At 40.8% G+C, this 19,082-nt stretch overlaps 3 protein-coding genes across 5 annotated transcripts in view; 2 read left to right on the forward strand and 1 right to left on the reverse strand.

Moving 5' to 3' along the window:
* Positions 1 to 4,881, forward strand: part of immp2l (inner mitochondrial membrane peptidase subunit 2) — a 50,351-nt gene extending 45,470 nt beyond the window's left edge. For both annotated transcript variants that reach the window (XM_087797265.1, XM_087797266.1), the window contains exons 4-6: positions 218 to 283; positions 3,117 to 3,219; positions 3,491 to 4,881. In XM_087797265.1, coding sequence (XP_087653391.1) covers positions 218 to 283; positions 3,117 to 3,219; positions 3,491 to 3,616 — 295 coding nt within the window. In that variant the 3' untranslated portion in view covers positions 3,617 to 4,881. The remainder of the gene's footprint in view (positions 1 to 217; positions 284 to 3,116; positions 3,220 to 3,490) is intronic.
* A 1,911-nt stretch (positions 4,882 to 6,792) lies between these two features.
* pdcd2l (programmed cell death 2-like) lies at positions 6,793 to 8,248 on the forward strand. The gene is made up of 2 exons (XM_087798089.1): positions 6,793 to 7,345; positions 7,539 to 8,248. Exons 1-2 carry the CDS (start codon positions 6,895 to 6,897, stop codon positions 8,165 to 8,167), a joined length of 1,080 nt encoding a protein of 359 aa, XP_087654215.1. The 5' UTR covers positions 6,793 to 6,894; the 3' UTR covers positions 8,168 to 8,248.
* Positions 8,249 to 8,382: 134 nt separating this feature from the next.
* Positions 8,383 to 18,534, reverse strand: LOC148072573 (nuclear factor of activated T-cells, cytoplasmic 3-like). Of its 2 annotated transcripts, none has more exons than XM_087798087.1 (10): positions 18,214 to 18,534; positions 15,514 to 16,159; positions 14,965 to 15,372; positions 14,331 to 14,493; positions 13,425 to 13,624; positions 13,184 to 13,356; positions 10,553 to 10,693; positions 10,427 to 10,482; positions 9,762 to 10,359; positions 8,383 to 8,826 (listed from the first exon to the last, which is right to left on the reverse strand). In XM_087798087.1, the coding sequence occupies exons 1-10, from the start codon at positions 18,251 to 18,253 to the stop codon at positions 8,699 to 8,701; spliced, it is 2,553 nt and encodes an 850-aa protein (XP_087654213.1). In that variant the 5' UTR covers positions 18,254 to 18,534; the 3' UTR covers positions 8,383 to 8,698. The 2 variants fall into 2 exon arrangements, with proteins under 2 accessions (XP_087654213.1, XP_087654212.1); XM_087798086.1 differs by having other exon boundaries at positions 18,203 to 18,534.
* Between the last annotated feature and the right edge of the window lie 548 nt (positions 18,535 to 19,082).

The following is a 19,082-nucleotide window of genomic DNA, read 5'->3' on the forward strand; positions in this document are numbered from 1 at the left end:
AAGCCAGTTGGCGTCAACAGCCGTCCGTCAGCAACAGATGGACGAGAAAGATGAAGTCTGCCACCTGCAGAAGCCAAACGTCTCCACTCACGTACTGTCCACCCCACATTTTAAGAAATGAAATGAAACGATGCTGCTACACTGTGACTCTGTCGCAGTTTTATTAGCTTTCTTATGTTTTATACTCATGCATTTTACACGTCTATTGCTGCTCCAGGTCTCCCAGGAATCCCAAGGAGACGATCATCAAGCGTGTCATTGGTCTGGAGGGAGACTTTATCAGGTAGGCTGCTGTAAATCTAAAAATTCCTGACTCCTGTTCTCAGTATCCACAGAGTGTTCTGTGCAGAGGCATAAATCCCGGTAGAAATAAAAGGTGTTCAAAAAATGGTGATTGTGTTTTATTGCTGCGTGTAATTTCCCCTTCCGTCCCCAAACAATCGTTCATCAAGCTATTCATGTGTTTGTAAGTTTAAGCCTCTTCTCTCTTAATGATCGGATCCCTGATTGCCATTTAATCTGGTTTAATTTCCAGGCTCTCTGAACATATTAAAGACGGCAAATGAAATTCAGGAAATTTGTTTGTGTGCGTGAATGCGCGTGTGTGAGCTTGTGCCAGTTATTCTTGAGAGCACATATAAAGCAGAAACTATAGCTAGTTCGATTCCCACCTTTTGTGCTTACAGACGGCAATAAGCAGTTGGTTAACTTTTACAACCACATCTAAAAGATTTGTAGACCAGGGATCCTGGATCATCTCAGGCGTTTCTATGAGGAACTCAATTTGAGTCAATTTGTTAACTTGACATGGAAACTTGAGATTTTTTTGATAATTTAATATTTACCTGGTCACCAAGCAGTGCTGTTTTTTTTTTTCAGACACTTACCTGCAAAAAATAATTTATCCTTTAACATTTATCCTTTTATTAAATATATGTATAGTTTTTATGGCGATCCGGGTGACATGTTTAATCGAGCAGATGGAATTATCTTTTCAAACATAATTCATTCATTTATTTCAGAACAATCAATGTTTTCCTATAGCGTCCTAAAATTGGTGTTACAGATCATAGGCTTGTTATTTGATTAGAAATTTCAGGATCTACTCTTCAAAAAAGTTACACAGTTATAAACTACAGTTATAAAGTAATAAAAGTAATAAAATATATTGTATTTACAGCTTAATTCACTTTACAGTTAAAAAGAAAAGTAATTTCATTAGTTTCCTTATATTTCTATGGCGTCACTCAGTTTCATCTTCCACTACAACAACAATTCAAATGAAATATGTTATGGCTCTGGGTACATTAGAAAAGTAGTCATCATTTATTTTACACAAATTGAACATCTTAAAAAGTACACTTCTCAAATACATAATATAATATATTAATAGTGATTAATTTATTTGTCATCTATTGATGTGTGCTTTATGCATTTGACTTGTATTGATGTTTTTGTGTGCAGATGTGAATTGGTTTTCAAATCAATTGATTTTCCAATGACATGAATTCACTGTCCCACTTGTATTCGTCCTGTCCTCCATTCAAATGTTTATGTATTCATGAATATTGACAACACCAGCTTCTGTGAGCTCGTGCTGGATTTGACTTCCTGAACCATGCGGACGTATAAAGAGTGTTGACAGAGTGGAGGAGTCACTGCAGTTATAACTCACCATGAGACGAGTGATGGCGACGGAACAGGCCTGTAAACGTCCGCGGGGAAGATGAAGCCACTCTCAAAAACACCTAATCATAATGGGAACACCTACCAGACGACATGATCAGTCGGAGAGTGTCATCTTCGGGTGATTGTCGGAATGGAGACTGATGAATTACTGAGCCCTGATGAGAGATGTGAGAATAAATCAGATAACTCGGCCTCTGGCAGTGAGACCATTAGTTGTCTACACAAATCTTCAAACATGTCGTTTGTCTTTTCCTTAAATCGTTTAAATGGGCTCATTAGTAATTAGATCTCGACATAATTAATTTCTTAATACACAGACTCATCGGGATTTTGAACCAGCAGAGTCAAAGTTAGACATACATTGATGAGTGAACATGTCATTCTTGTCAGAGTCTGTTGTTATCTGAGCATGTTCAAAGCAATAAAAGCTTTTTGTTTAAAGTTTTGCTGACACACTGTAACTACCTGGAGTTCGCAGTTCTTGCCTGATGTTGCTGATGAGTCTGAGAGGAAAACAGATGTGCGCACAACATGTGACTGGATCAGCAGGAGCAGATGATAATCTAGTATAAATTCAGGAATTTGTAATTAATTTCCCAAAGTGGCTTCATCATCCAGTGCAACAACTGTTAGTGGGCGTTGAAACACTTCCATCTTAAGTGTCAAAGTTGTTTTGTATGTTTTTATTTTATATATATATATATATATATATATATTTAATAATTTCAGAAAGAAGAAACTTTTTCAAAAGATCAACCACGTCATCGCTTCACAAACTACTGTCCATCATGGGTGATGACTGTCATCCTCTGAACACTGTCATCAGTGAACAGAGAAGCAGATGCAGCACGAATGCTCCTTCCCAGATGCAAAACGAATAGACTCAGGGACTCATTCATTCCTCGTGCTATTAGTTTGTATAATTCTGAGTTTGGGGGCAGGAGCAGAGTGAAGGGATGATGCTATTCTATGTTGGTATCCTTTAAGGTCTTTGTGTTATTTACTTTGATCCACGTTCTTTATATTTGCACTTTGTGAGTCCTTTGCACGTTCTTTTATTTTCACTTTGTTCTTGTTCATGTTTTTATGAAACTTCTGTACCTTCTATTGTCTGCTATGTTCCCAAAGGAGATCTCCAGAGGGATTAATAATGTGGCGCCATCAGTTTAAGCTTCCTCAGACCATCACTAGTATTTACCCATGAAATCACAATAAGCCACAGTGACGAGGGGTTTAGAAAACGAGAGTAGGGGTCAGTTTCCTGTTTTATCATCCTAGTAACCTCAAAAAGGCCCTAATTTCTTCAGCCAATATTATAATGGATCATAGTTTGTTCAAAATGTTATGTAGTGCTGCTTCAACTAAAAAGTTTGATGCTGAGTTCAAAACTTAGTTTATATTAATAAACTTCTTGTTCATCTCTGCAGGACTTTGAGTTACAAGAACCGATTTGTCTGCGTGCCTGATGGTCACTTCTGGATCGAAGGAGATAATCATGGAGTTAGTATGGACAGCAACAGCTTTGGGCCGGTACGTACAGAGCCAACACCTGTAGTTTTTAACTTAAAAATCCTTGTAAATTGATAATTGATCAAAAAAAAAAAAATTCTAGCAGCCGGCTATCGAACACACTCCTGTTGAAGCTTCCTGATCTACCATATCCCTTATGGCACCATATGTAGCAGAGCATACAGAATAATCTGTCTTTTTAGGTGCCCAAAATGTTTCCAGGCCAGAATACTTGCTCTTTATTTATCTAGTTTCACAAGACTAATCATTTACTTGAACATGGACTTTCTAGGTGCCCGTCAGTCTGCTAGATGGTCGAGCGTCTTACATCATCTGGCCGCCCAACCGGTGGCAGCGGATCGTACCAGCCATGCCGCAAAACCGAGCCCCACTCAGCCCTGATGATGACGAGGACTGAAAAACGTTAATAACGGATTCTGTGAATCTTCAGAGCCGCCATGTGACCAGTGGCTGTTGACACCTGACAGCACCAGCAACCTTCAGACCAATTAAACATCAACTATCAACACATATGATGATTTTGACATTATTGTTCGTGAACCCCATGTTCAACAGATGCTCACATTATGTATTTAATATGTGGATCATGCAAGTGTTTTTTTTTTTTATATTTCTTTTTTTAGCCAAAAGTGTCTCAATGAAGCAGATCCAAATTGACTGGATCTCCTCTTTGGATTTCCTCTTTTCTTGGGTTCACTCATGCCTTTCAATGGATTCTAGAGTGAGTTATTGCATGTCTGTGTGAGACTGTTCTGTCATGAAGTGCTGCATCCTGCAGCTGCTAGGTTACCAGCGTCTCCATGGTGATACTTAACATGAGCTCGTTTACAGATTCAGTCAGTGGAGGTTGTTCTGTGATTCCTTAATCATGTTCAATCTTTTTCTGCCGCATAGCTTCACAAAAATCCACTTTTCAAACAGTTCTAGAGCATAGGAACATCGTAAAAGTAACTGTATGTTGCTTCACGTTGATAAGAGTTCATGTTGAAAGGAGACTGTTGGAAAGAAGTTCCATTGTAAAGAGTTATTTACAAGCTGGGAATTTGTTGGTTCCTATTGTAACGTCAATAAATTGTGCTCCTGCAACAAAAACAACACAGTCAATAATTAATGGGCGATTCAGGTGCAACATTTTTAATAAATACTGAAGATTTACTTTAATCAGATGAAGCTTAGATTTCTTTTAGATAAATTACTTTAGTAGAAATACAAAGAGCACCCAATTAGACACAAAATAATATATTTAGCTTCAGACTACAGTCAAAGTGTTGAAATAAAGACACAATAAACCAAATGTTCTGTCTGTCTTATCTATCTATCTACAGTATATTATATGTTAGCGTTAGCGATCTAGTTATTCATCCTCTTTCGAAGTTTAGAAATAACCTTAATGCCATTTAAAGTAGACAGAAAATTGAATTATGAGGATGATATTAAGTTTTTATTCAAATATTCATAATAAGTTGAGAATCTGGACCTTTTTTTGTTTGACAGGTTTTTTTTGTCTTTGGAGAATACTGAAGCCCTTTTCTCACTAATGAGCCCTTCTAATGATCACAGTAATTGGTTTACATTGTAATTTAACGAACCAGCAGCCACAATAAAGAGAAGATTTTCCAATTAAAGAAAATGATTCGAGGTGATGCAGTAGAAAATGAAGAAAACTTCTTAGAGATTAAAAGTTGTTCCTTCAAAAGTTAAAAAAAAAAAAAATGAGTCTAAAAACATCTTTAATTGTTAAATATTTGTATTATAGATAGATAGATTAATGTAAGTGTGCAGTAGCTGGGGTTTTGTGATGTTTAGGTTTTTAGATGATTAAACAAGATGGGCGCACTAATCTCTAAGAAGGCGCAGTCGCAAGAAGGTTGCTGGTTCGATTCCACGCCGAGCCAACCTATCTGTGTGGAGTTTGTATGTTCTTCCTGTGTTGTGTGGGTTTACTCCAGGCACTCCGGTTTCCTCCCACAGTCCAAAAAACATACAGAGGTTGATTGAGAACTTTGTGGGAAAAAATGTCCATAGGTATGAGAGTGTGTGTGAATGGTTGTCTGTCTTTGTGTGCCCTGCAACAGACTGGCGTCCTGTCCAGGGTGTCCCCCTGCGACCCCGGTAAGGGAAAAAGCGGTAGACGATGAATGAATGAAGGATCCTATAGGTGGGGTAAAGCCTTGAACATACATTGTTCATATATGCATGTATATATTTGTAAAAAATAAATAACATATTTATGATCTAATGTTTTACTCGTATCAAATAATAATCTTTCTAAATCATCAACCAAATTACAAATGTAACTTTATCGCTGTTCAGGATCAAAACAACATCTCTGGTATAAAGTAAGTAAGTAAGTGATTTGTATTTATATAGCGCTTTTCCAGACCAGGGTCACAAAGCACTTAAACAATCAAAACAATACTCAATAAAAATATATACTTTAAAGGTCAAGATAACACTGAGAACAACACAGGAGTTCCAGAAAATCAAGGAAAAGCCTGAACAAATAAAAACGTCTTAAGATGTTTCTTGAAGGAGTCAGTAGACTCCATCAAACACAGAGGGAGAGGAAGATCATTCCAAAGCTTAGGAGCAACAGTCTGGAAGGATTTCTCTCCTCTGGTCCTGAACCGTGTGCGAGGAACCAACAGTAGATTCTGATCCACAGACCTCAGAGCCCGAGCTGGGGTGTAAGGCTGGATCAGATCAGTGATGTAAGGAGGAGCTTGACCATGAATAGATCTGAAAGTAAGAACCAGAATTTTAAAGTTGATCCTGAAAGAAACTGGAAGCCAGTGAAGAGTTTTAAGGATCGGAGAAATGTGAGTTCTTCTACTGGAGCACTGCAGAGTTCTGAATCAACTGCAGGCGAGACAGCTCCTTCTTGTTAAGACATGAAAACAAACTGTTACAATAGTCCAGACGAGAAGAAACAAACGCATGGATTACAAGCTCCAGATCATGTTCCGACAACATTTTCCTAAATTTAGAGATTTTTCTCAGTTGAAGGAAACAGTTTCTGGTCAGTTTTCTGCAGTGTTGAACTAGAGACATGTCTTAAAATACAACACCCAGGTTTCTCAGGCTCAGTTTGACTGACTGACCTAAGTCACCCAAGTACTGACTCAACCCTGGAACCTTATCATCAGGAGCAATCACCAGAGTTTCAGTTTTGTCCACCTTTCGCTGCGAAGTGTTTTCACTCCATTGTTTGATTTCTACCAAGAATTGACTAAGCTGTTCAGCCTCTGGGGCTCAGTTGGATCAAAAGGGCAATAGAGCTGGATGTCATCAGCAAAAATGTGATAAGAAACATCAGGAAATCTCTGAATGATTTTACCCAGGGGATCAAAGTACAGAAAAACAATAAAGGCTGTTGGTTTGGCTTTGATGTGTTGATTGAAGAAGATTTATATTAAAGGCCCGAATTAATCTGTGTCAAGCTTCAATGCAACTAGTAATGCCAGGTTAGCCTTTAGATTCTTATAATAATAATATTTTAATGACACTTGTGTTACTAACATGTTGTGAATATCTACTAGTTCATTTTCATAGAATATTATTAACATAGTTTTATGTTTGTTTTATTGTATTTACTCGACTCCTGTGCCGGCCTTATTTTGACAACGGACTCACTTCCGCATCCGGTTAGTGTTTTGGTGTCGGCCCACACGTGACATGGAAACGGACTCAGAAGAGCGCGTGTTGGTCGGAGTGTGTGATGGAGAGTTGGACCGTCACCTCCACAAGACTTCTTTTCTGACCAACAAGGTCGGTGGGGGGCCGGACTGGTCCCCGGGCTTCCCGCGAGCGCTTCTTCGCTGCGGGTTGTGCGAGGCGCCACTGGCTCACGCGGTGCAGGTCTACTGCCCCCTTGAGGCGTCTCCTTACCACCGCACCCTGAATGTATTCGCCTGCTTGGGTTCGGAGTGCAGCGGCCGATCTGAGGGCTGGAGGGTCCTCCGGTCTCAGAGTTTGGAGGTCAAGGCAGCACAGCCCTCCAATCCTGGACCCGCAACATCGGCCAGTGACTGGTGCGAGTCTGCAGATGACTGGGGAGAGGAAGATGATGGCTCGGGAGAAGCTGACAATTTGATTCCGAAGCAGGATAAACCTGAGTCAGGAGAAGGTAATTATTTAACTTTTTAACCTTTTGATTCATGTTTTGACAAAAGTGCCAAATCCTAATAATATGTATTTTTAAATAACATTAAGAGTTAAAGACACATCATTACATTTAGACGTAGGATCATATTTTTGATGATCATTTTCAGTGTGATTTGAATTAGATGTTTTGTTAATAAATGTGTATTAATATACAGGAAGTTCAGCAGCGACTGGTTCGGCTGACATGAGCAGCACACTACAAGAACTGCATCTGTCTGACGAAAGCATCCAGGCTCCGGAGTTCCGAGCGTTCTTCATCAGTGTGATAGAAGAGGGCGATCTGGACGGCGAGGACGAGGAGCTGGTTCACGCCAAGCACCTGCTGAAGACGTATGAGACCCAGGAGGGCGTTATGGTGGTAGACCTGACCGGGGAGGACGGTGGTAGCAGTGTGAAAGAGAAGTACGAGAAGATGAGCGCCCGTCACGGCGACGTCACCTTCTCCCGGTTCCTGAAAAAAATCTCGCCGTGTCCCGAGCAGATCCTGCGTTACTGCCGCGGCAGCGAGCCGCTCTTCGTTTCACCGCCGCCGCCCCTCGTGATACGTGAACTGTTGCCGGCCTGCAGCTCCTGCGGAGGAACCAGGATCTTCGAGCTGCAGCTGATGCCGACCCTGGTCAGTCTGCTGCAGCGCTCCGAGAGCAACAGTCAAGAAGCGCCACTTGAGTTCGGGACGGTTCTGGTTTACACATGCAAGAGCAGCTGCTGGAAGAGTGGATCCACCCAGACAGTGGAGGAGTTCTGTCTGGTCCAAACTGATCCAGACCAGCAGCTTTTTAAATGAGCAGCAGGTTTACAGATGCATTCCAGAGCAGTGCAGAAAGAATACAGGATTTGCTGCAGTGAGAGGAAAATACATGTCCTCAAACCGACTTTTTCATCTGTGACTCTGGATAAGTGACTCATAATCTGTGTTATCATTGAGTCACTCATAAATTACATTATTTTGAAATGCTTGAAGAGGTTATAACTTGAAAGCAGGGCCCATGATTCATTGAACTCAAGACGCCATTTTCTGTTTACTTCTTAAAGTCTGTATATTTTTTAGACATTATAAAGCTTCAAACAGGAACCAATGATCATCATCATTAGATTTTAACTGAAATAACCAAACAGCAAAACCAGTAAAAGAGAAACATCCAAGTATCAAAAATAGATTTCTAGTTGAACTGGCCAATAAATAAACTTCAGCCCTTTTAGTCACCTCCATACTCTTCAGTCGTGAGAATCTTTGGCTTCGTTATTTAATCCTGAGGAATCTCACAAGGGGCAAAAGAGGAGGGGTGGGGAGATATTCACTTCAGGCACTTGTCGGTTACTTCTCCGCACTTTGATAGTGACCTGCGTGTGGCGCTGTTGTCTCCGCACCGCAGGTTGCTGTTGCTGTGTCGCTGCTGAATCGATGAAACTGGAATCGTATGTCTCTGTCGATGATCTCATTCACTGAAATGACAAATGACATTATTTTTAGTCAATCTTAATTGTCTTCTGTAACATCATCTGTTTAAACAGAAGCTTGACTATAAAGACATTTTGAGCACAACTTTGTCAACATTTTCTTCACGTTTTAAAGGGAATCTGCATTAGACACATTTTCCTCATTCAGAAGATTCTGATCTGGAATTACCACAATTAGGAAGTTGTCATCAACTCATACACATTTCAAGCAACTTTCATTTAGGAAAGTATGTTTAATATGGATCCTTAGCTTAAAGTTAATTTGCTTTATTTTTCCCTGTCAAGATCTCAACTAACGGACGATGACTCTAAATAGTTGAGATATAAGCAATATTATTTAATGTGACGTGTACCTGAGAGTGTCAAAGTCATAGTGGATGTAGCCGAGAGTCAGAGGACAGACAACAGCTGCAGCTCACTAATGGAGACGCAACAAAAAATTTAACCTACGGATGCGTAAACCAGGTCCTGGATAACCCACACAGTTATTATTTCCTTGGATATGAGTAGCATACACAGCAGCACAAGACAGACAAAGATGAATTGGGCGGGAATTCATTGAGTGTTAATAAAAGAGTTGAGTTACTTTGAGTTGAATGCAAGCTTTTGCTTGATTGGATTATTTTTTTACGCATATTCAATTCTGAGTTTAAGTACACACAATACACATCTGTTGTTGTGTGTGTTGATGGGGACATCTGAAAATATATATACGAGAGAAAAAAAATATCGTTTCAAGTCTTAAAACATCATTTAACAAATGACTATTGGAACAATTTCTAAAAAAAATAAATGTTGTTTGGTAATTCTTCTTAAACATAGTTGCATGTAACTTTACTTTGCTGGTTTCGAAGTATCACATTCCTGATTATAATGTGCGGCAGAAACTAGTTTGTCATAGAAATGACTTCATTGATTACCATCATCCAGCGTTATCTCCTGGAGGCCCAGAGACGACATAGAGGGCTGGTCTACTGGCTCTTGCTTGATGTTCAGCGAGTCTTCTGGTCTTGAAGGCGGAGGTTGATTTCTATTCGATCCTCCAGCAGACGGGTGATGTACAACGGATGAAAGATGGTTTGTGGAGGAGCAAGGAGAGAGTGGGACTGGAGGGAAGGAGGGAGAGTGATGGAGGGGGGAGGGAACTGGAGGAGAAACCCGTTGAGTTATGGGGAGAGTATAGAAAGGAAGTAATGTAGGCTGAGGCTGGAGAGAGCTGAGTGGAGGAAACATGAGGGTTTGTTGAGATGGTTGGTGGTGACAAAGTCCAGGAGTGTTTTGACTTCCATAAAAGACATCTGAATGTAAAGACTGAAGAACTGGAGGATCGAGAGAGACTTGTTGGTCCTGCTCCAGCAGCTCTTGTTTGACTGCAGGACGGAAGCGTCTGTCTCTCGGCAGGAAGGTAAAACTTTGAGCTGGACTTCTTTTTCTCTTCCCGTTAGAGACATAGAACTGGACCTGGACGGGACTCACAGTCTTCAGGTTGTAGGGAGGGACCAGAACCATGAGACAAGACTGAAAAAACAAAAGACAGTTGTTTTTCTAGAACCTTTGGATCGATCTCTTCCTCATGACAACTTACCGTGCTGCTTTTTCCAGGCAACACTTTGGCCTCCACCTCCCACAATATCCTTCCATCTGGGGAGACACAAAAGTGTCAAGAGTATAAAAGTATTTTTTACACATCCAGGATTACATTTCTCCTCACCTGGCCCTCTCTCTACGAACACAACCCTGGACTGAGAGGAAATGTTGGAGCCGGTGATCAGAAGCTCCTCCTCACCTTCTACAGAGCAGCTCACTGGATGGAAGGCCTCGACATGAGGAAGCTCCTGCCCGGAGCGCTGGGCTGAAACACGCCACATTAGACAGTCCTTTAAACGCCTGACAGTTGATTCATGTGTTAGGTTGTCTTAGATGTAATGAGGTGTATGAATGTTTTTACAATCTTCACCGTCGATGCAAGTAGACTCAAATAAATACATTCAGAAATAATTGGTCTTTATTTTTGACACAAACATTCACAGAGAGAGCTCCAAATTATTATTTGAGACTTCATCCGTGCAAAACAAGTGTGATTGAAGATAGCTGCCTTCCTGGTACATTCTTGCACAACCACTCTCATGTAGGTAGCTACTTACCGGATATTTCAAAACACTTTCTCTGGTCTGACTTTTGCAATAGAGGCTGCATCATATTCTACCAGTCTGCTGACCAGATCACAAAGATCATTTTATTTAATGCATTTATGTCTATTACTTTATTGTATTTGATTAATCTCATTTTATTGTATAATATTGTTTTTTATTATGTACTGTCATCATGATAAAAAAAAAATCCCAGTGCGAATTGACATTTTCTGCCTCTGATGTGTGTGATTCAGTGCTTTATAGTGGGTTACCAATATGGTTAACATCTCCCTTTCCACAGGGGTTTTTCCCAATGCATTTAAACATGCCATTGTGGAACCTTTGCTCAAAAAGCCAGGCTTAGACCCGACTGACCTCAGTAATTGCAGACCCATTTCTAAGCTCCCATTCTTGTCTTGGAGAAGGTGGTGTCTGAGCAGCTAACATTGTTCCTGGATCAGACCGGCATCCATGAGAAGTTTCAGTCTGGCTTCCGCAAACATCACTCTACAGAGACAGCTTTACAGAAAGTATCATCATGATGTCGGCTGATTCCGGTCAATACACTGTTTGGGTTCTCTTGGATCTGTCCTCAGCCTTTAACACAGTTGATCACCAGATCCTGCTGAGAAGACTGAGGGATCAAGTGGGACTGTCTGGGTCTGTGTTACAGTGGTTCTCATCTTACTTTTCTGAACACAGTTTTAGTGTATCTGCCAATCAAATGAGGTCTGAATCGGCAGATCTGTTGTGTGGAGTTCCTCAAGGTTCTGTTCCTGGTCCTTTATTGTTTTTGCTGTACTTTGATCCCCTGGGTAAAATCATTCAGAGATTTCCTGATGTTTCTTATCACATTTTTGTTGATGACATCCAGCTCTACTGCTCATTTGATCCAACTGAGCCCCAGAGGCTGAACAGCTTAGTCAATTGTTTGCTAGAAATCAAACAATGGCTGAGTGAAAACACTTTGCAGCTAAATGTAGACAAAACTGAAACTCTGGTGATTGCTCCTGATGATAAGGTTCCACGGTTGAGTCAGTACTTGGGTGACTTGGGTCAGTCAGTCAAACTGAGCCTGAGAAACCTGGGTGTTGTATTTGACAAAGACATGTCTCTAGTTCAACACTTCAGAAAACTGACCAGAAACTGTTTCCTTCAACTGAGAAAAATCTCTAAACTTAGGAAAATGTTGTCATAACGTGATCTGGAGCTTGTAATCCATGTGTTTGTGTCTTCTCGCCTGGAATATTGCAACTGTCTGTTTTCATGTCTTAACAAGAAGGATCTGTCTCGCCTGCAGTTGATTCAGAACTCTTCAGCGAGAATTCTGACCCGCTCAAGTAGAAGAACTCACATTTCTCCGATCCTTAAAAGTCTTCACTGGCTTCAAGTTTCTTTCAGGATCAACTTTAAAATTTTGGTTCTTACTTTCAGAGCTATTCATGGTCAGGCTCCTCCTTACATCACTGATCTGATCCAGCCTTACACTCCAGCCCGGGCTCTGAGGTCTGTGGATTAGAATCTACTGATTGTTCCTCGCACACGGTTCAGGACCAGAGGAGATAAATCCTTCCAGGCTGTTGCTCCTATGCTTTGGAATGATCTTCCTCTCTCTTTGCACTTGATGGAGTTTACTGACTCCTTCAAGAAACATCTTGAGACTTTCTTATTCATGCAGGCTTTTCGTTAATTTTCTGTGACACCTGTTTTTTTCTCGGTATTATCTTGATCTTTTTACTATATATTTTTTGAGTATTTTCTTTTTTTTTTGGATTGTTTAAGCGCTTTTTGACCCTGGTCTAGAAAAGCGCTCTATAAATATAAATTACTTACTTACTTACCTACGTACTTATAGTCTCTACTGACGATGCCACATGTTGAACAGTTCAGTGTAAAAGTGTCATTGAGTTATCATTCCACAGCAGCACTTAACAGAGGAAGCGTTAATTCAGCAATTCCCATTGTTCTTTCAGTGAAAGTAGAAGAAAAATATTTGTACTAACTTTTGTGGTTCAAATTCAAACATAATTTCTGACTAATAAAAATGATATGTTTTCAGCCAATAGCTGCAGAACTAGCAGGGCAGTGAGAGAGCTTAAAAACAACTTACTAAAGAGCTGTTCACAGCAGTAGAACACATGTGATGCTTCCCTCATATTGTTGGAGTTCTTTTCCGTATAACATGTGTCATAGTAAAGGTTTTGACTCACAGCACTCCACTGGCACTGAAGATGTCTGCAGCCACAGAATCAGGCCATCTGCCTGTGGGATGGCGACCCTGAAGACAACTCGGACCCTCGTGTTTTTTCGCCCAATATCCGTTTCTCCTTTCTTGAGCTCGATGTCAGCATTTCGCAACTTAAGAATGCCGGCACAGTCAATACTGGAGAAAACGTGAAAACTCAAACTCAGATTTATTCATAAAACATCTTGTTCATCTTGTCACTGTACCTGACAGACATGTCTTTTTCTGGGATTAGAGTGATTTCCAGAACTTTGGTGCCCTCCAAAACCTTTTCGTGACAGTTGGTGGTCACAGTTTTTCCTGTGACACGATGCACCTGGTAGAAGGAATGCGGTCGAAGGTACCGATCGTCCGCGGTGCCGATGAATAAGAGCATAGTGACGGGCTGCTGGCTGAATCCACTCAACTGCAGTAGAAGGTTGACAAAGAACATGAAGATATAAGATCATTCAAATAATTCTTAATAGTGAAAATATGTACATTAGAATTTTTTTAAATGGGCCGAGAAACAATTTCAAAAAACGAATAGTGCAAAAAGTGTGTGTATCTGCGAGGTCGTTCTAATGAGCAATTTCAAGTACTGACTGACCTCCTGTTCATAACTCTAAATAAGACTCTGAAGAGAACTCTTGTGAATAAAATGTTTAAAATATTAAGATCAATTCTAAAACACAGGTAAGCATGGTAGAACTTTTTTTAAGTTACAAAGAAACCATTTTTACTTTACTTAAAAGTTAATTTAAACAAATTGTAGGTCAATTACTGTTTAAATACTCTTAAAACCTGTATTCCTAACTTCCTGGTTGTCATCACAACCTCAACATGTAAACAAATCAGTATTTACTCGTCAGGCTGTGGAAGAATGTGTCACTCAGAATAGCAGCTGGTCTCAGTTACACATGAGGCCTTGATGTTAATTTCACAGCTAAAGTTCACCCGGAGAATCAAAACAGCATGTTGCCCTGACCACAGATGGTCCCCATGTATACACCAGCAATAGCAGTTGATGCGTTTACACCACCTTCAATTATTGTGATATTGTTAAAGAGCTGATGTGGGAATTAAAGGCCACACTCACGTTGAAGAGTTTCACATTACTATTTACAACTTGCCTTAACCACAGGGTGTCCCCCAGTTGTTGCTTTGATGGAGCCCCGACTTCCCTCTGTCTCATAGTGAGCCCTGTGGTAGGACCTGGGCTGGACCTCCAGCCTTAGCTCATACTGGTCAAACTGGCTAGGGAGCGGCGTGTCCAGTGACGGCGGGGAGGCGGACCTGACAAGTAGAAAACTGTTTTTTTAAGTCTGTTTTTTTCTTTCTTTCTTAAAAAAAACAAGATATTTTTTGTTGTAGATAAAATAATACTGGTGTTTCTTGTGATACCTCAGCTGCTTTGGTAAATTACACTTTATCAGAACTTTACATTCTTTTTCATTAAGGATTTAAGCCGACTACTTGACACATAACGTGCCTAGTTGCACATGGCCATGTAGATTTGGATCTTGTCTCACTTATTTAAAAGGAATCTTAATTTAAACAACAACATTCCAATAAATTATTTAAATCAATATTTAGACAATTTTATTCAACTGCATAAAACAACGTTTGAGGAAATAAAGTCATAAGTTAGTGAAGATGCAAAATTAAAAGATACACCATTTCCTCCAATTTTTTATAACCGCTAGAACTGTAAAATTTTATCTATCTAATCATCATCATCATCGATCAGTAATTTGATGAACGGACCTGAACAGAGGTGGGTTTCCCGGCTTTGGTTTTGTCCAGCTGAAATGGGACGGCACCTGAAGGAAGAGTTCTGCTAAGCCCTCCTGCTCCTGGGACTCCTCTGTGGGAGACTCCTGAAATGGCATCCCGCCTCTGAGCTCCTCGAGGACGGGGTCACCCTGAAAACTAAGCTGAGTCCCTGAAGTCCTCCTTGTCTTTGAGGGAACGTTGAGCTCCTGGTAGCCAGACAAGAGCTTAAGGCCCACACTGCCAGCCGGGCTTCCTAACCAAGTGTCCTCTGTGACGCTGCCCATGGGGGACGCACCTGGTGTGCGGGTGGGAGAATGGTGGGGGGAAGATGAGCGTGCACAAGGCTGCGCACCGGAGTGTCTCCTCTTTCCACAGGGGGAAGTTGGTCTGGATGAAGGTCTGGAATAAAGTTAGGAAATCAAATTAGCCACAACTGTTAGTCAAAGGGAGAAAATAAGAACCAACGCACCGATAAACCAGGATCTAATCAAGGCTACGTGTGTTCTGACTTCTAACACGTAAGAATGTTGTCAGTTTTACCTGGATGTGGGTCGCCTGTGCATCCAGCTCTCCTCGGTGACACTGGTCCGAGGAGAGTGACATGGAGACTGACGTGGAGACTGGTGAGGTGAGAGTGACGGGCTGAAGGCCGAGGGATTCTGATACTTCTGCTGCCACAGCTCCACACCAAAAGCCCCGCCACCGCAACCCGGAGATCCGAGTGGCGAGCCCAGGGCAAGATGGGAAGCATCGCATAGTTCCCCGTCGACATCGTCGTATACATGAGAGTAAGACTCGCAGGAGGAGACGTCCGAAACCCAACTCCTGGACGACAAGCTACTGCAGGGGCTGGGGCATAGTGCTGGATCACGGTAGCAGGGGTCCAGAGGAAGATAAAGCTGGTCTCTGGACCAAGACGGTTCCTGGTAACCCCCCTCTGCACCCCTCACTGCTGAATTTTCCTGGTTACCGGTTTGCTCCACGTTGTTGTTGGGGGCTATTGAGGTTATCTGGATGCTGGGACAGTCGAAAGATCTGGCACTCCCCTGAGCCTCAAACAGGGCTCCCACATGTTGATAGGCCACATGCTGGTACTCAGCAGAAAGGCACTGAGGGTGGGGCTCCTGACTGACAGGATGCAGAGTCTGTGTGCTGGAGGAAGCAGTCGCCACGTTGAGTGCAGAACCTGTGACAGACATGCAAATGTCTAGAATGATCATTTGAATTGCAAACACAAGCAACATTTACAAAAACAGCAGCTGTTATTTGAAAAGAAAACACAAGACTCAAACCTTATGCAGCATACAGCAGTTAAAATAAAAAATATTTGAAATTCATGTCATCCCTTATCAGAAGTATTCAGCTTCTGAACCGAGTAGGACATTTTGTTAAAACGTAACAAAAGAACTTTTCTATTTAAAGCCTCAGTCACCATTCATGCATAATTTTCTATCGCTTATTCCTTTATTGCTGCACAGCAGACAACAGATTAACAGAAGAGCACACTGATCTGGTAAAGTAGTGATGTGTATATGAAAGTCTGAACTATTAGCAGCACTTAGTTTGATTTCATCTCCTCCATCAAAGTCTCTTATAGCAGTGTGGGGTAATACAGATATGATGCCCCCCCCTTCCCAAAGATACTCGCCACCAGCATGTTTAAGTTAAAAAAGCAGGAAGCAAAATTGAAAACCACAGACAGGCTGTGTAGTTAAAACTGTCTGAAACACATCTGTCTGTTTACCATAACATGTGCATGTGCATCAACTCAATAACTTGAACAGCACATGCAACTGTAGCTGGCACACATCTGGGAGTAGAGGAGTTGAAACTGTAACAACCAGCATGCCGATTTCCCAATCCTCAAGTCAGACACAAGGTTCTAAAAGTAGCTAACATTTTTTAGGTTTTGGATGCCAAATATAAGGCAAATGCTTTGCAAAAATAATGCATTGTAGACCACAAGCAACACCCACAGCATCCTAGTGTATTTTATTTACAACACATAAAAACCCCAAAGGTGTTGAAAGGTTTGTTTTATTTGCTGATCAAATGAAACAGTTTTAGAACTTTAAAATGGCTCTTAAGATTTGACCTTTATCCTGTTATAAAGCTGAACACTGGCATGAGGAAGCACGTCTTTTATGGTATAAATAAGAAATCAACATTCTTTTCAACATGTTTTGTTGTTTCTTGTGGATCTTATTGAATTGTGGATAAAGGATTAAGTAATCAGAAACTATTCCAAATATGGGTTTGACTTTTCAATATGAACATTTTTGTGAGACGGAATTATTTATTTCGTTATTGATGTAGTAGTCAAGCTGGATTGTACGAGTGGTGGTTTACTTCAGGGTGGAATGGTTAAGTAAGAGAAGATATAGAGCAATTTACTATTATTTCTGGAGTTTAGTTAAGTAGCTGTAAACATGTACTGTACAGGGCCGGGTCTAGACAGGCATGTATGAGGGGGCAGCCACAAATCTTGAGGGGGCATTGTGCTGTTACTTACTTTCTTACATGTAAGTTTGAGGGGGCACAACATTTATTTGAGGGGGCCAGGCCCCCTCTTGCCCCTGCCTAGACCCGTATTCATATACAGTACTACTGTATATGAATCAGATTAATACGTTGGTAAAATGCCATTATCTCAATACGTTCGACTAAGTTGTTAAATAAACCAAAGTTGTAACTTTTTACCCAACCTTAACGGTTAAATAAACTTCTGGTATTTGTGTTGGTTTAAGGGTCGATGCGTGTTCGCTCCTAAATTTAACTTTGGACAGCTGGAGGTGTCAGATCCACGAAAATACAACATACTTCCCCGGAGAACTTTCAAAGTAAAAGCGCTACCGACTAGGCGCCAGAACCACAGTTTATCCAAACGTTATTTATAATACATCGCGTTCCCTTGATGTCTGCTCGACATTTGAGAGTCGCACTGGCTTGTTTATTTCTTCTTAGTAATCAGGCTTAAATGTTTAGTTACACTTTTTATAACATGAGGGTTGCTGAGAATGGTTAGTTAACGTTCACTATATATGTATTAACCATCACCTTTCCGTTGACTTACATTAAAAAGAAAGAATAAACACATACAATTTCTCCCTCACTTCTTCGCTTCTCTTAATTTGGAAAACAACCACCGATTCCGGATGAACGTCTACCGTTTCTGGCCAACTCGATGTGGGTAAATATTGAGAATTATGTTGGTTAACGTGCCACGTACCTTCCACGTACCTGCCGCTGTCTTCGAACAGCAGCCTGAAGTCCAGCTCATCTGTACAGTCCAGACTGGACATCGAACCCGCGACCCAGTAAACACCAAGCCGCCACCAATATAGACACGTCCGTTTCTAACGCTGACCTATTTTACTTGCTTCCATTTAAAGTTAAGGCAAACTAAGAACACGTCGCTTATTAATCGACAAAAAGTTTAAATAGTAAAAGACTCGAACACGACGTGCCGTTATCAAGTAGTTACAGCGGCGCCATTATTGCCTCAACTAGTTTGTTACTGCGAGTTTCACTCCGCCAGGTTGATCCGTCCCTGCTGGTGCCTTCACGTAACCCTGGAAATACTAACGCAGCCTCAATCATTAGTCAACTGTAACGTAATAAATGTTGTTTTCTCATCGCCCCGAAGTATTAAAAGCCAACAAGGATTTGTACTTGGTATGCTCGCTTCAAGTAAACGGGAGACAACGAAAGTCAACAGTGGAAAAGTGACATTTAATAATCTAACGAATGTCTCACTTATTTCCGACTACACTTGAAGGTCTCATTTACCAAACGAGCTGTGACGTCAGATGTGGTTTTTTTTTTGTTTTTTTTAAACAAGGTTCATCCAGGGATTTTTTTTAATATTAGCATTATATATAATGCCAAATAACCTCACTATGGAAAAAATAAACATTCATCTCATCATATATAGCAAAATGCTGTATATGGCTTAATTCTTTGGCAATATTTAAAAATAAAATGGGTTTTCAATAAAATGTGGCTTTGGTTAACATGCCCTTTGTGCCTTTGTGACCCTGGTTTAGAAAGGTGCTTTAGAAATAACCATTACTTAGTTACTTATTAACAAAAACAAATGAACATAAGAA

Source organism: Callionymus lyra, chromosome 8 (genome assembly GCF_982586985.1).
Source record: "Callionymus lyra chromosome 8, fCalLyr1.hap1.1, whole genome shotgun sequence".
Taxonomy (NCBI): Eukaryota; Metazoa; Chordata; class Actinopteri; order Syngnathiformes; family Callionymidae; genus Callionymus; species Callionymus lyra.